General features: G+C 40.4%; 1 protein-coding gene across 5 annotated transcripts in view; it reads left to right on the top strand.

The window, feature by feature from the left end:
* Positions 1-2,885: 2,885 nt before the first annotated feature.
* The window catches only part of HSPH1 (heat shock protein family H (Hsp110) member 1), a gene marked incomplete at both ends in the record, with an annotated part of 30,487 nt that continues 18,117 nt past the window's right edge, over positions 2,886-15,255 (top strand). For 3 of the 5 annotated variants that reach the window (XM_080689182.1, XM_080689183.1, XM_080689181.1), the window contains 5 exons: positions 3,388-3,494; positions 6,455-6,512; positions 10,285-10,425; positions 11,068-11,190; positions 14,042-14,141. In XM_080689182.1, the coding sequence (XP_080545308.1) occupies positions 3,388-3,494; positions 6,455-6,512; positions 10,285-10,425; positions 11,068-11,190; positions 14,042-14,141 (529 nt within the window). Of the gene's footprint in view, positions 3,023-3,387; positions 3,495-6,454; positions 6,513-10,284; positions 10,426-11,067; positions 11,191-14,041; positions 14,142-15,255 lie in introns of those variants that run through there. The other 2 variants (XM_080689185.1, XM_080689184.1) reach the window with 2 other exon arrangements.

Genomic DNA, 15,255 nt, shown 5'->3' with positions numbered 1-15,255 from the left:
AGACAGGAGGATCGTGCAGGTTCGAAGCCAGCCTCAGCTACTTAGTGAGGCTCTCAGCAACTTAGTGAGACCCTGTTTCCAAATAAAATATAAAAATAAGTCTGGGAGTATAGCCCAGAGGTAGAAGGCCTCAGGGTTCCACCCCCAGTACCACCAAAAATAAATAAATAAATAAAAAAGACAAGTGAGTAAAAAAAAAAATAAAAATAAATAAAAAAATTAAAAAAAAAGAATTAGCTCACCTTAATGCTATGTTTACCTCTTGATACATAATTACATAACAAGAATTTGTGGGGGCTGTTTTTACCTAATTGAAGTTTCAGTTCAAAATTTCTGACACTGACAAAATAGTGTGGGGAAATTTTTGTGTGATAAAAATTACATTAGTAATAAAATATAATAAAGTTACCAAAATGACAATTTTTTTTTTTTTTTTTTTTTTTTGTGGAGACTGGGTATTGTGCCCAGGGGTATTCAACTTCTGAACTACACCCCTAGTCCTTTTTATTTTTTATTTTGAGACAGGGTCTTGTTAAGTTGCTGAGGGTATAAATTGCTGAAGTTGGCCTCAAACCTGTAATCCTCCTGCCTCAGCCTCCCAAGAAATGGGATTACAGGTGTGCACCACCATAAGGCTAACAAGCACTAACAAGCACTTTACTTCCATAACAAATATGGTAATTTTTTTTTTTTTTTGTGGTATTGGGGATTGGATACAGGGGCATGCTACCTCTGAGCTACACCCTCAGCCCTATTATATATTTTTATTTTGAAATAGGGTCTCAGTAAATTGCGGAGGGCTTCACTAAGTTGCTCAGGCTGTCTGTGCACCTACAATCCTTCAGTCTCAGCCTCCCAAGTGCTGGGATTACAAGTGTGCTCAGCCATGCCACGTGGCCGGGGCCACACCTGGCTCCAGTAAGTAATTCTTATGGCTTCTCATTAAGCACCTGTTTTGTAAATAAATAGTTAAGTGAACTGATTAAATAACAACATGACTGTACAACTCAGAAGCCACAGCAGTATGAAATGAGATGAAAATTCTGGTATCAACTTTTCTTAGTGTTTTTTTTTTTACTACAATGATTAATTACCATACTAGATGTTTTATTCATACCTAATACTTCCAAAATTCCAGCAAAAATAGTATTGTTTCCGTTTTATAGGTTTGCCCAGTATTAAAGTCAGTACTATTACATAATAATGACGTTTTGTGCTTTATATACATTTTTTTATCATTACATAAGCCCTATGAGGTAAAACACAGGGTTAGCAATTATATCAAGGTTACACAAGCTCACAAATTAATAGGAGCAGCCAGGATGAAAGCCCATGAAGTTTAACTCCAGGAGGGCTGGTGCTCTTAAAAGCTGTCCTTTTTATAAAGCCTCTTAGCAGTGAGTGCCAGGATTTGAACCTGACCCAAATCTGTCTGGCTGCATTCCTCTCTGCAGTTTCCTCATATAAAATGTGGGAAGCCAACCAAATAATCCCAAAGATCTTTTCTGTTCAAAATTACTATGTTTCCATGGGCTTTAATATGATTTCATAAATAAGAGCTGGAGAGGTCAAGATTTTGGGAATGCATGGAAAAATCACTACAGCTAACCATATTTTCAAATTTAAGAATACAACCACCCCGAGATAGTTACTAGTATTGTGCTCATTTTAAAGGCAAGTGAAGCTGTTTAATTAAGGTCAACTAACTTTTCTAATGGCAGACAACCATCAGAAAACATATAGTCTATTTTACATGTAACATAAACCTGGGCCTCTGACCTTGCATCTATCATACTTGGTTCATTGGACAAGAAGGAACTGTCATACTTCTCCTGCGTTAAGATTTTCCTAACTTTAAGTCACAACTCTATTCAATTACACACCTATCTAGTAACATGCATACAAACTATGCTAATTTCTACGTGCCCAAGTTAAAGTAAACACGAACTCTTTTTGACCAAATTGAAAAAGACAGAAAAGGTATTAAAAAACAAAAAACAAAAACAAAACAAAAAAAAACGGATGATACCAGCAGCACAGTTCCCATTTTCTTCCTCTGCTCGTTGCCTTACTTAGCGAAAATTCATGGGTCTCCGCTTTCTTGGGAAAGAACCCTGTTTCAAACTAAAAAAAAAAAAAAGAAAGAAAGAAAAACTTACTTATTAATTTACGATTAGGAGCGGCACGGTGGAACAAAGTCTGCTTAAATCAGATGTATCAAAAGTAAGCAGAAAGTGACACCACAGATAGCCTTCCAAATTACATAGTAACTAAAAACTGCTTTCTAAAAAGACCTGACATTTTATTCAAAAAATATCCTGCTGGCTGATGAATAAAACATTTTAACACGAACATCGTGCTTCCAATAAGAGCTTTAAGCTGATGTTCCTCCTTCCAAGACGGAATGCATCACTTGTTCGGGTTAATGCGGCAAGAATGCAAGCAAATACAAAACTAAGAAACAAAATAACCGCCCATTGCCAGAGAATGCGCGCGAAAGAGCTAGAGAGAGACAGCCCAGCTTCTCCCAGAACCCCCAAGACAAAGCCGGGTCCCAGCACGCACTGCGGCCGGAACTACTTGTCCCAGCATGCAAGGCGCCCACATCTCTAGCTGGACTACGCTTCCCGGCATGCTCTCCTGACAGCTGCTCGGACTTCCCAGCGCCGGAGGTGGGGGGGGTTCTCTACAGTAGTGGGGTTCATCTCCGTCCGTTCACTCTCCCTTTATAGTCTGGGGGAGCCTAACACCACCGCCCGAGTCGATTAGAAAGGTTATGAGCTTCCGAGTCATTCTCTCGGGCCCGAGTTGTGAGCCGGACCCTGAGCGTCTGGCTAGAGCAGGCGGAGCGGAGGCGGGCCAGCCCAGCCTGCTAGTGCCAATGGCGCCGCCGCGGCGGGCCTGCCACCATGGCAACGGCGGGCGCCTTCCGGGGACCGGCCACCCATTGGTTAGAATCTTTCGAGAAGGCTCGAGAAGGAGGAAGCGGAAGTGGCACGTGTAGGGGCCGGTGGAGGCGCCGGTGAGTAAATGCCGCAGATTCTGGAAAGTTCTCATCAGTGCAATACATAAGGCGGAGGAAGTGGGACCTCCCCTTTTGGGTCCGTAGTTGAGCGCCGGTGTGCGAGCGGGCGGCGGCGGAGCGAGGCCGGCAGCTCTAAGTGCGGATCGCGCCGCGGAGGCCAGCGCCGCCTTCCTTCCCCCGGCAGCTCCCCTGCCCGCGCCGCGGCCCCGGGAAGCCGGAGGCGCCTCCCTAGCCGAGCGTCCGACCCGCGCCACAGAAGCGCCGCCGCACACCGAGGACCCGAGCCCGGCGGCGGCGGAGCAGGCGGAGCGAGCGGCCCGGAGCACGCAGACCGAGGCGGAGGCGGACCGCGCGAGCCGGCCATGTCGGTGGTGGGGCTGGACGTGGGCTCGCAGAGCTGCTACATCGCGGTGGCCCGGGCCGGGGGCATCGAGACCATCGCCAACGAGTTCAGCGACCGGTGCACGCCGTAAGTGGGAGCCGGGGCGGGTTCTGGGGCCCGGAGCGCAGCGGCGGGGTGGCGAGCGCCGCGCCCGCGCGGGCCTGGGCGGGCCGGGGGCCGCCACGCGCGGCGTGGGGTCGGGGGCTCGCGAGGACGGGCGTCCGGGAGTCGAGCCTCCCGCGGTCGTCACCCGGGGCAGAATTCCTTCTGGAGTCCCGGCTGCGGCAAAGCCCGGGACTTCGGCCGCGGTTCCCAGCGGGCGCCAGCCTGCGCCTTCTCGGCCGCCCCCGGTTCCCACCCGTGTTCTCCGAGCTGGCGGGGCCGCCCCCGGCTCCCCTCCCTCGGCTACCGAGTCTTTTCTTCCGCATTGTGAATCTCGAACTGGAACCTTCCAGAGCCTGGGCGCTGCTGCTGGGCCAGGGGGGGCAGTCTGTTGTTAGCGACCGCAGAAACACTGCCGTGAAAGATTAATCCACCTCTTTTTAACCTACTGCTTTGGTTGCTAACATTGTGTGCCTTAGTGCCCGGAATTATTTTTCGGAAGATGGAAACCACCTATTTTACTCATCGTAGAAGCGGTTCATGAGGAATTCTACGCTGAGGCTTTTAATTCATTAGTTTTACACAATTTAAAGGCAAAAATAAAAAACAGCATAGTTTTGTGCCAGGTTTCGACGGGAAGGATGGATGTTGACACCAAATTAAATGTTACACTGTACACCAGCATGGGTTAGGCAAATGGTAACATTTTAAAAAGCAACTCTTCTAGGAGGTTCTTTTATGCGGAAAATATATTACAATCATCTTTGCGTGTGCATTGATGAAAACAACTGCGTACTTTTCAAGGAAAAAATTATTATTCAAATACTCTAAAGCCAGAAATGGTAAGATGAAGCATCGAATGTAAAGATTAAATGACTGGCTTTATATACTCATTTGCGTGCAATGAACCATTTATGAAAGTGAATGGAAAATCAGAAAATAAGCCAACATTGGCTGCTAGTAACTTACTCCAGAGCAACCCAAGTATCTACCTACCTCTTTGAAAATCAATTGTGGTCTCTTTGGCAGTGCTAAGGACTCTGTAATTGGAGTTCAGTAAGAAAGATGACAGTATTTCAGGCTTTCACCCCTACGAGCAGTTTACATCTTTGTTCGTTTTGAACCAATAAGAGAAAGAAAAGCTGTTCAAAGGAAAGTGGTGGTGGGGTGTTACCTCTAGTATACAATGTAACTAAAGACAAATAGGTTATGGCTCTGAAAAATGTAAAATGAAAGTAGTATTGGAATTTCTCTTAATATGTTTATTAAATTATATTTAACTGCATTGGCTACTGTTAATTTCTGGTTTAATTAGTAGATCCATTTTGTAAGTGTTTAGTGACTGAGATTAGGAGGATACTGTTTTTGGGCTTGCTTATTTATTTATTTATTTATTTATTGTGGTACTTGGGGTGGAACCCAGGGGCTTTTCTACCTCCAGGCTATACTCCCAGACCTATTTTATACTTTATTTGGAAACAGGGTCTCACTTAAGTTGTTGAGAGCCTCACTAAGTAGCTGAGGCTGGCTTTGAACCTGTGTGATCCTCCTGTCTCAGCCTCCTAAGTGCTGGACTTTTTTTTTTTTTTTTTTTTTTTTTTTGCAGGTCTGGGAATTCGACCTCCGAGCTACAGCCCCTGCCCAATTTTTTATTCTTTATTTTGATACCGGGTCTCACTGAGTTGCAGAGGGCCTCACTAAGTAGCTGAGGCTATCCGTGAACAGTGATCCTCTGGTCTCAGCCTCCCCAATGCTGGGATTACAAGCGTGCGCCACCTCATCCGGCTTGGATTGTAGTTTTTAAAGGTCTAATATCTGTTTGAATATCTTTCTGGCTTTTAGGACGAGTTTTAGCACTTGCCCAGATAATCCAGGTCCAGGATGTTTGTAACAACAAATTTTAAGTGTCCTCGATATATTTCTGTTTTACTCATCACTTTCACGGATGTAGGAGTAACTCTAATTCAAAATTAGATTAGGTTGGGATTAGTAATGCACAATTAAATTACTTCTCTAATGCAAAACCTTAATCACTACCTCCTCCTCACAAGACTTCTTGATCCTGTCTATCCTTTGTTACTAAGCATTTCATTTCCATTGCTAAGAAAGCCATCTCACAGAAGTCGATTTTCATCTCTTCAAAGCAAATTTAATATGTTATTCACTCTTCAATATTTATATCCCATTTTTCTCTCTAATTTGTTCTGTATCAATTTATTTGGTCCTCTCCAGATAGGAACCTCTAGACATAACTTAGGTCTATTTGCTTGAGGTGCCATAAAAAGTATTGGATCCTAAAGAGGTAGGTGGTTTATCAGGATGAGAATAGGTATAACAATGTCAGATTTGTACAGAGTTACGGCTATGAGACGTAAAGTTACACCTTTTTGTGTGTGTGTGATACTGGGGGTGGAACCCAGGGGCTTTTCTACCTCCAGGCTATACTCCCAGACCTATTTTATATTTTATTTGGAAACGGGGTCGCACTAAGTTGATGAGAGCCTCACTAAGTAGCTGAGGCTGGCTTTGAACCTGTGTGATCCTTCTGTCTCAGCCTCCCAAGCGCTGGGATTACAAGTGTGCACCATTACACCTGGCATACACCTTATTTTTTTGTTAGTCATGTGTAAGGCCAAACAAATTCAAAGTATTTTCAGAATTAATGTTCAATTCTTAAATGATTGGAGACCTGTTAATTATATTAATACCTGAGTTGTTGAGGAGAAATGACCCCCAAACTACAAGCATACTTTTTTTTGGACAGTAGGATTATCACTGATTATATTCTCAGAGGCACAATAAAGCGTAGTCCCCTTTTCTGAATATTGTGCTGCATTTGTACACTGTGCCCCCCCCTTGCATTTTTCTTAGAATTTTCTTGTCATTTAAGATGTCCACATTTATGCTCTTTAACGTTTTTGAAACATTTGGTTTATTTCTTATAGATCAGTCATATCATTTGGATCAAAAAACAGAACAATTGGAGTTGCAGCCAAAAATCAGGTATGTTCTTCAAGATAATTCTGATCACTTTTCAAGGGTGAGGTGTTAAAAGCAAAATATCAAGCGACATAAGAATATGAAGTGTCTAAGCTTATTTTCTTTTGAGTTATAAAAATGTAATTCAGTTGTTTTCTATTAATTCCCCAGATGGTTATTTTTCCTTTTTGTTCCTTTTCTCTTATTTTATGAGTAAGATCCACTTTAACTTTTCAATCGGCCAACAAGACACTTGAAATTTTTTCAAGTGTAGTTTTTCATGATATACATTTAAAAATTAAAATTACTTTTTATAGAAGGGACTTTTGTGTTTAAAAGCTTTTTCACATTACCTTAATAATTAAGGTGAGTCTAGTAGAACTTTTTTGTTCCAACCTAAGCTAATATGGCAGCTTTTTACTACATGTGGCTATTGAGTACTTGAAATGTGGCTGGTTTACTTGAAATAGGGAAAAAGTAAAAAATACACAAGATTTTGAAGACTTTGATTGCCCTTTTTAAACATACCTGCTATTTTTCATGTAGCTGTTAAATAATATTTAGATGGCTTTCATTTACGGATTTCATCATAATTTTTTTTCCCCCACGTATGGGGATGGAACCCAGAGGCATTTGACCTCCGAGCTACACCCCCTGCCCAATTTTTTATTCTTTATTTTGAAACAGGGTCTCACTGAGTTGCAGAGGGCCTCTAAGTAGATGAGACTGTCTGCGAACCACGATCCTCTGGTCTCAGCCTCCCCAATGCTGGGATTACAAGCGTGCACCACTACTCCCGGCTTCGTCAAAATTCTGTTGAATAGCAGTGATCAAAATATTTTGGTGTTAAAAGAAATCTGAAATGTATTTTCATCTTTTTCTCTTTACAAAACCCTAAGCCTATGCCGGGCGTGGTGGCGCACGTTTGTAATCCCTGCACTTGAGAGGCTGAGACAGGAGGATCGCACAGGTTCAAGGCCAGCCTCAGCTACTTACTGAGGCTCTCAGCAACTTAGTGAGACCCTGTTTCCAAATAAAATAGAAAAAGGTCTGGGAGTATAGCCTGGAGGTAGAAAGCCTCTAAGTTCCAGTACCATAAAAAAAAAAAACAAAACCCTAAGCCTTGCCGGGCATGGTGGCGCAAGTTTGTAATCCCTGTGCTTGGGAGGCAGAGACAGGAGGATCGCGCAGGTTTGAAGCCAGCCGCGCACGCTGGTTTAGGAGACCCAGTTTCCAAATAAAAAGGTAAAAATAGGTCTGGGAGTGTAGCCTGGAGGTAGAAGGGCTTCCAAGAACCCCAGTACCACCAAAAAACAAAACAAAACCCTAAGCCTTGAAATATGTTTCAGTATTGCATCGTGGCTAGTTTGGAAGAGATACAGGAAAAAGAACAAAAAAGAAAGAAGAAAACCACTTACACGAAAAACGACTTGCTCAAAAGGAGAGAGGAATTTTAGTGGAGTGATTCCTAAATGTTTCTTATTGATATACCAGACCTCAATTTCTGTTGGCATTGTTATATTTGTATGAGGAGAATCACTTAAATCTTAGAACTGGCCCATAGACCATTAGACATAAGTCATCTTAGTTTTAGAATTTTGAAGGATTTTAGGACTTAAACATGTTTACCTTCCATACTGTTTGAATTACTGGTATTGTGAAGTCATATTCTTGTTTTTAAAAGTAGTTCAGAGAAAAAAGTGGATAGTAAAGTGTTTTGGCATTTTCACGCTGATAGAAGTCATAGTGCTTATTCTTTCATTTTAACTTTCTTTTTCTTTTTTTTTCCTGTGGTGGTGGTGGAACCCAGGGGCTTTTCTACCTCCAAGTTATACTCCCAGACCTATTTTATACTTTATTTGGAAAAAGATATCACTAAGTTGCTGAGAGCCTCACTAAGTAGCTGAGCCTGGCTTTGAACCTGTGCAATCTTCCTGTCTTAGCCTCCTATGTACTGGTATTACAAGCCTGTGCCACCACTCCTGTCTATTATTTTAAAAGAGGTTCCCACTGATGTTTGAGTGATAAATGCTGAATGCTGAAGTGGGGCTTTTTAATCCAGATCTTATCTAAAATAGTTGACCACTTTAACTAGCGTAGATTAATTAATGTCTGATAACAATTTAGGATATTTTCTTCCAATTTTTTTTAAAATTTCAGACCACCTACTTATTAACATGTATAAAAGAAGTTGAGTTGTGTCTTTATAAATTGTGACCTCTAAAATATGCATATGCAGTTGAAAACATTGTCATTTAAAAACTTCTTGAATTAGCCTTACCTTTTGATATAGGTAGCATTTCATGCTGCTGTTAAGAAAAGTGGAAGCAGGTGTGGTGGCACAGGCTTGTAACCTCAGCATTTCGGAGGCTGAGACCAGAGGATCGCTGTTCCTGGACAGCCTCAGCTACTTAGGCTTTCTGCAACTTAGACCCTGTTTCAAATAAAATAAAAGAATTTAAAAAATAGGGTAGGGAGTATAGTTTGGAGGTCGAATGCCCCTGGGTTCCATCCCCAGAACCCCCCCCCCCTTCAAAGAAAAGAAAAGTGGAAATCCATGTATGTATTTCCTGGCATAAAATGTTTGTCCTGGCTGTGTAACAGTGTATTAGACTATAAAAATGTGCTGCTTTTTTTTTGTGAGTGTGTGTGTGTGTGTGCTGGGGATTGAACCTAGGTCTTTTTTACCTCTAAGCTATACCCTGGCCCTATTTCATTTTTTATTTTGAAACCCTGTCACACTAAATTGTGGGGACTTCATTAGGTAGCTGAGGCTGGCTTCAAATCTGCAGTCCTCTCTCATCCTCCCTAGTATTGGGATCATAGGTGTGTGCTACCACACCCAACTTTTTTTTTACAACTTTCAAATAGAGTCTCCAGAAGTTGCTGAGGCTAGCCTTGAACCTGTGATTGTCTTATCTCAACCCCATAAGTACTGGGATTACAAGTGTGTGTCACCATGCCTAGCTTAAAAGTGAACTCTTTCTTTGAAAAACTGTACTTGAGCTAGGCACAGTGGTACACCTGATCATAGCTTGAAGCAAGAGAGTTGTAAGTTCGAGGCTAGTGTAGGCAACTTAATGAGACCCTGTCTCAAACCCCAAAAAGGGCTGAAGATGTATTAGTAGTGTACACCTGAATTCAATCCCCAGTACAGCAAAAACAACAAAAAATGTAATTTGGCATCTGCTACTAGAACTCCTATTTGTTCATTCATTGGGTATAATACTATAAGTTTAATTGGGAGAAAAAGGGAATAAAATGAAGTGGTGTCAGTTATTAGGTACTTAGGGCTTTGGGAATAGTTTTGTTGTCTTTATGCTTTTCTTAATAGTTTTTGAAATCTGGTTTGAAGTGTGTGATGACACTATTACCTCTCCTTTCTGTTTTCCTTCTGGTGTTTTCAATGATGGAAGAAGAACAAACAATGCTTTATTGGTGGGAAATTCAGAGCCCCAGGGAAGTTGGGCATACCTAGAGTTAGTTTGAGTTGTGCAAATGACCATCTAAAGAATTTGCTGTAAGCCGTGTGTGGTGGTACATGCTTGTAATTCCAGCATTTGGGAGGCTAAGACAGGAGTATCATTACTGGACAACCTCAGCTACTTAGTGAAGCCCTCCACAACTTAATGAGACCCTGTTTCAAAATAAAGAATAAAAAATAGGGCTGGGTGTGGAGCTTGGAGGTAGAATGCCCCTGGATTCAATCCCCAGTACTGGGGGGGGGGGATTGCTGTAGATATTGGTAAGTGACAAAAATGGAGAAAAAATTTAAAATCTCAAATTTCTTTTGCAGCAAATCACTCATGCAAACAATACAGTGTCTAACTTTAAGAGATTTCATGGCCGAGCATTCAACGACCCCTTCATTCAAAAGGAGAAGGAAAACTTAAGTTATGATTTGGTTCCAATGAAAAATGGTGGTGTTGGAATTAAGGTAATGTAGTCGAGTAACCATAGGTTCCTTAATGGAAGACTGTTTGTCTATAGAGACTAATACTAGCTTTTAATAATTATTCACTCAGATGTCTTAGTTGGAGAAGGCAAGGTTTTTTAAATTTAATTCTGTTTAAAATATAGTAAATAGATGCTAAATACTGTGAAATATTTTAAATACAATTTATTTACCTCTATAACTTAATTTGTGTTCAAACTTTTGGCATTTAGAAAACTTCAGTTTTTTTTAATGATGTTTAAAAAAATTGAAATGGTGGTCACAGGTCAAAAAATGTCTGTTTTAAGACAACCTAGTTGGAATTGTTTGGAGAGCAGTAGGGTCATAAGAACTTAAGCTACTAATGGCATTCATGTTTTATCAGCACACAGTAATATTTATTCCTGTAATATATCTCTTCAGTGGAAATATACTATCTTCTATAGTGTTTTGACTCAGACTTTAAATAAGGAGAAATCTGCCCTAGAGTTTTTTCATCCCTTTTATCTCTGGGGAACCCCTTTTCCCTTTTCTTTCTGTTCCCATTTTTAATGAATTTGTGGAAAAGAATGTGTGCTAATACTTGGAAGTGTTAATAACTTCAGAATGTTAAGGCTTTTATAATTTGTTTCCCTCTCAATGTAGGTAATGTACATGGATGAAGAACATCTATTTAGTGTGGAGCAGATAACAGCCATGTTGTTGACTAAGTTAAAGGAAACTGCTGAGAACAACCTTAAAAAGCCAGTCACAGATTGTGTTATTTCAGTAAGTAGAATTCTGAAAGGCATTGCCTTTTTAATTTGCTTTCTTTATATTCTTAAGTATCAAATGTGTGAAAACTATTTTATTATTAGAAATCACAATTCAGCTAAACTGTATTAATGTTTTGAAGCATTTCAAAGAAGAGTTCAGTGATATTTTTAGCTAGAAGGTGCCAGGGTTCTTTACTGGAGTTGTAAAACAAAATCTGTGGGTCATTTTGAAAAATAGATTGCAATATTGCAGTTAATTGTATAGTATCACACCTCTTGTATATTTTAGAGGTGTTCACAGGTGCAAGAGCTCCATACTCTGTTTAGTTTTAAAATGTAGCTTACCAAGCTGGATGTGGTGGCACACGCTTGTTTGCTCAGCATTCAGGAGGCTGAAACTGGAGGATTATGGTTTGCTGATGGCCTTAGCTACTTAACGAAGCCTTTCGCAATTCAGCAAGACCCTGTTTCAAAAAATTAAGAGTACTACACACACACACAAAATGTAGCCTACCAGTAGTGATAAGACCTATATTTTTAGCACTGGCAATTCTGCTATTTTCAGTGGAAAGGTAGATTTTCAAGGAATATTTAAAATGGACAAAAACCACTTTTTTTTTCCCCCAGTACTAAGCATTGAACTTGGGGGCATTCTACTTCATATCTACACCCCAGCCCTATTTTTTATTTATTTTGAAACAGGGTCTCACTAAGTTGGAGGGGGCCTCAATAAGTAGCTGAAGCTGGTTACAAATCCTCGATTCCAAGTACTAGGACTACACAAGCGGGTACCACCATGCCCAGCTCACTCTATATTTTGACACCAGAAAATTTAATTGTATATTGTGCTTTCACATATAACCAGGGTTACCTCCTGATCTGTGGTTTGGCTTTGCATTAGGATTGTCTGTAATGGACTCAGCTTCATCAGATGAAGTTACATCAGATGAAGTTACATTACAGTGTGAACTTTGTGGCTGGCCTGGATGGAACTATAGCCTAGAATCTGAAAAAGTTGAGGCAGAAGGACTTAAATTTCTCCTATAGCCCTTCAGACATTAGTTGCAATATTTCTTTCTGAAGCACCTACAAATATTTTGAAAAAATTTGAAGTGGAATTTTCTATTAGGTTCTTTTCTAGTTAAAAGTGATTCTATAAATATGTTATTACTTTTTTCCTTGAGAATGTTCTAGTTAAAATGCTGCCCCAAGCCGGGCATGGTGGCGCACGGGTATGGTAATCCCCGTGCTTGGGAGGCTGAGACGGGAGGATTGCATGGGTTCAAAGCCAGCCTCAGCTACTTACTGAGGCTTTCAGCAACTTAGACCTGTTTCCAAATAAAATATAAAAAAAGGTCTGGGAGTATAGCCCGGAGGTAGAAAGCCTCTGGGTTCCACCCCTAGTACCACCAAAAAAAAAAAAAAAAAAACTGCTGCCCCAGATGGCAGTCAAAAGAATTATTTAGAGGTAGAAGTATAAATCATTATCATCAGAAACTTCAACCTTTGAGCTGTTTTGCCTCTTGTACCTCTTATTAAAATTAGCAGTAAACTTTGATTATTGTTGATTACATATAATTTTTTTGGGGGGGGTTGGTATTGGGGTTCCTGGAAGCCCTTCTACCTCCGGAATGCACTCCCACGGGCTACACTCCCAGACCTATTTTTTACTTTTTTATGTGGAAACAGGGTCTTTTAAGCCAGCGAGGCTGGCTCTGAACCAGCTCGATCCTCCTGTCTCCGCCTCCCAAGCGCGGGTATTACAAGCGTGCGCCACCACGCCCGGCGAGTACATATAATTTTACACATTATTTGTGATCAATAAAAATGAACAGAAGGCTTTGACACGAAGCATTTTTTAATCTTCACTTACCTACTGAAATAAAAAGTATCCCCTTTATTAATATTCAGTGAATAGTAAAAGCAAGGGCAATGGTATATGCTAGAATTAGTTCTGTATTACCTTGAAGTTCTGAAAGTCTTTACCTAGAATTTAATTATATTTAATATTAAATGTTGGTTTAGCATTGTAATTTCCACATATCAGTAGAAATTTGAGGTTATCCCAGCATTTGGGAAGGCTGAGACAGGAAGGATTACTGTTGATGGATATCCTCAGATACTACTTAGTGAGCCCCTTTGCAACTTAGTGAGACTCTGTTTCAAAATAAAGAATTAAAAAATATGCTGGGGCCGGGCATGGTAGTGGATGCTTGTAATCCCCGTGCTTGGGAGGTGGAGACAGGAGGATCGCACAGGTTCAAAGCCAGCCTCGCTGGCTTAAGAGACCCTGTTTCCAAATATAAAAATATAAAATAGGTCTGGGAGTGTTGCCTGGAGGTAGAAGGGTTTCCAGGAACCCCAGTACCACCCAAAAAAAAAATATATATATATATATATATATATATATATATATATATATATATATATATATATATATATATGTGGCTGGGGATGTTGCTTGGAGGTAGAATGCCCCTGGGTTCCATCCAGACCTGCCAAAAAAAAAAAAAAAGAAGAAGTTTGAGGTTATTTTGCAAGCAGTATTTCATCTACTTAAAAAGAATTCTGCTGAATTTAAATAATTTTCAATATCTTATGAATATTCCTGATTAATTTTTATTTCAAATTAAAGTTTGGTTATCATAAAGATTACTTTGATACTTCAACTTTGAGGCAATCTTTACAAAAGTAATAGAAACTAAATGTAAAGTTCTTTTTCTATTCTATTTCTATATTGGGACCAGGGTAGGCACCTACTTACTTAGTTGGACTGCTGTGAATTTTATTATAAGTGGTTTGTGAGAATTGAAATATTTTTGTATTCTAGATAAGGTGAAATTCTTTCTCTTTCTTATTGACAGGTCCCCTCATTCTTCACAGATGCTGAGAGGAGATCAGTATTAGATGCTGCCCAGATTGTTGGCCTAAACTGCTTAAGACTTATGAATGACATGACAGCTGGTATGTGTACTGTAGTATTGTGTGTAAACATGAATGTGTCATAAAACTATAGTAAAGACACCCTGGGTACTAATCTCTTCCACAAAAAATAGAAATACAGATTTTTAAAAAAGTGTGTATTAGACTTGAAAGCAAAAATTGTACCTCTTCAGGTGTTTCTCTTTAATTAATTAGAGATTAGGGCTTTGCCAAATTTATGAATCTGTTATTATTAGAAAGTTATTTTTGGGGGGGGTCTAGGGGTGAAATCCAGGGGCATTCGACCTCTGAGCTACACCTCCTGCCCTATTTTTTATTCTTTATTTTGAAACTTGGTCTCAGTTGCAGAGAGCCTCACTAAGTTGAACATTGAATGCTTAAACCAATGTGATCAGGTACGGTGGTGCATGCCAGTAATACAAGTACTTGGGAGGCTCAGGTTGGAGAATCAAAGATTCAAGGACAGCCTCAACAGTTAGTGAGACTCTCATTAACCTAGAAGACCCTATTTCCAAATGGCGAGGGGTGTAGTTCAAAGGTTGAATGCCTCTGAGGATGCAGTGCTCATTACCCCCCCCCCACAGAAATATATTGATTTCAAAATTAAGAAAATAACAATCTTTTAAGGCTCAGATTTACTTGTTTGTTTGTTTATTTATTTATTTATTTATTTATTTATTGTGGTACTAGGGGTGGAACCCAGGGGTTTTTTCTACCTCTGGGCTATACTTATACTTTATTTGGAAACAGGGTCTCAACTAAGTTGCTGAGAGCCTCACTAGGTAGCTGAGGCTGGCTTTGAACCTGTGCGATCCTCCTGTCTCAGCCCCCCAAGTGCTGAGATTACAAGCGTGCGCCACCACACCCGGCTAAGGCTCAGATCTTTTAAAAAAGATAAATAAAAACAACCACTGTAGTTGCTATAAATTTTTTGAGTAAGCAGTCTCAATTAGTTCATGGTTAGAAGTAGGTACTTAAAATGAGTCTGATTCTGTTTTTGACACTGCATCCATGCCATGTATGTTTTATCCATCATCTCTCCTAATGAGACATGTTTAGAGCATTGTTCTAAAGGCAGAAAGAAAATACTAGATTCCAGGAAAGACAGTATAAAGTCAGAAAGAAAAGGATATGT

This window comes from Muscardinus avellanarius, assembly GCF_963383645.1.
Source record: "Muscardinus avellanarius genome assembly, chromosome: 2".
Taxonomy (NCBI): domain Eukaryota; kingdom Metazoa; phylum Chordata; class Mammalia; order Rodentia; family Gliridae; genus Muscardinus; species Muscardinus avellanarius.
The sequence above is the reverse complement of the archived record's forward strand: the minus strand, read 5'-3'. Positions and strand labels throughout refer to the sequence as shown.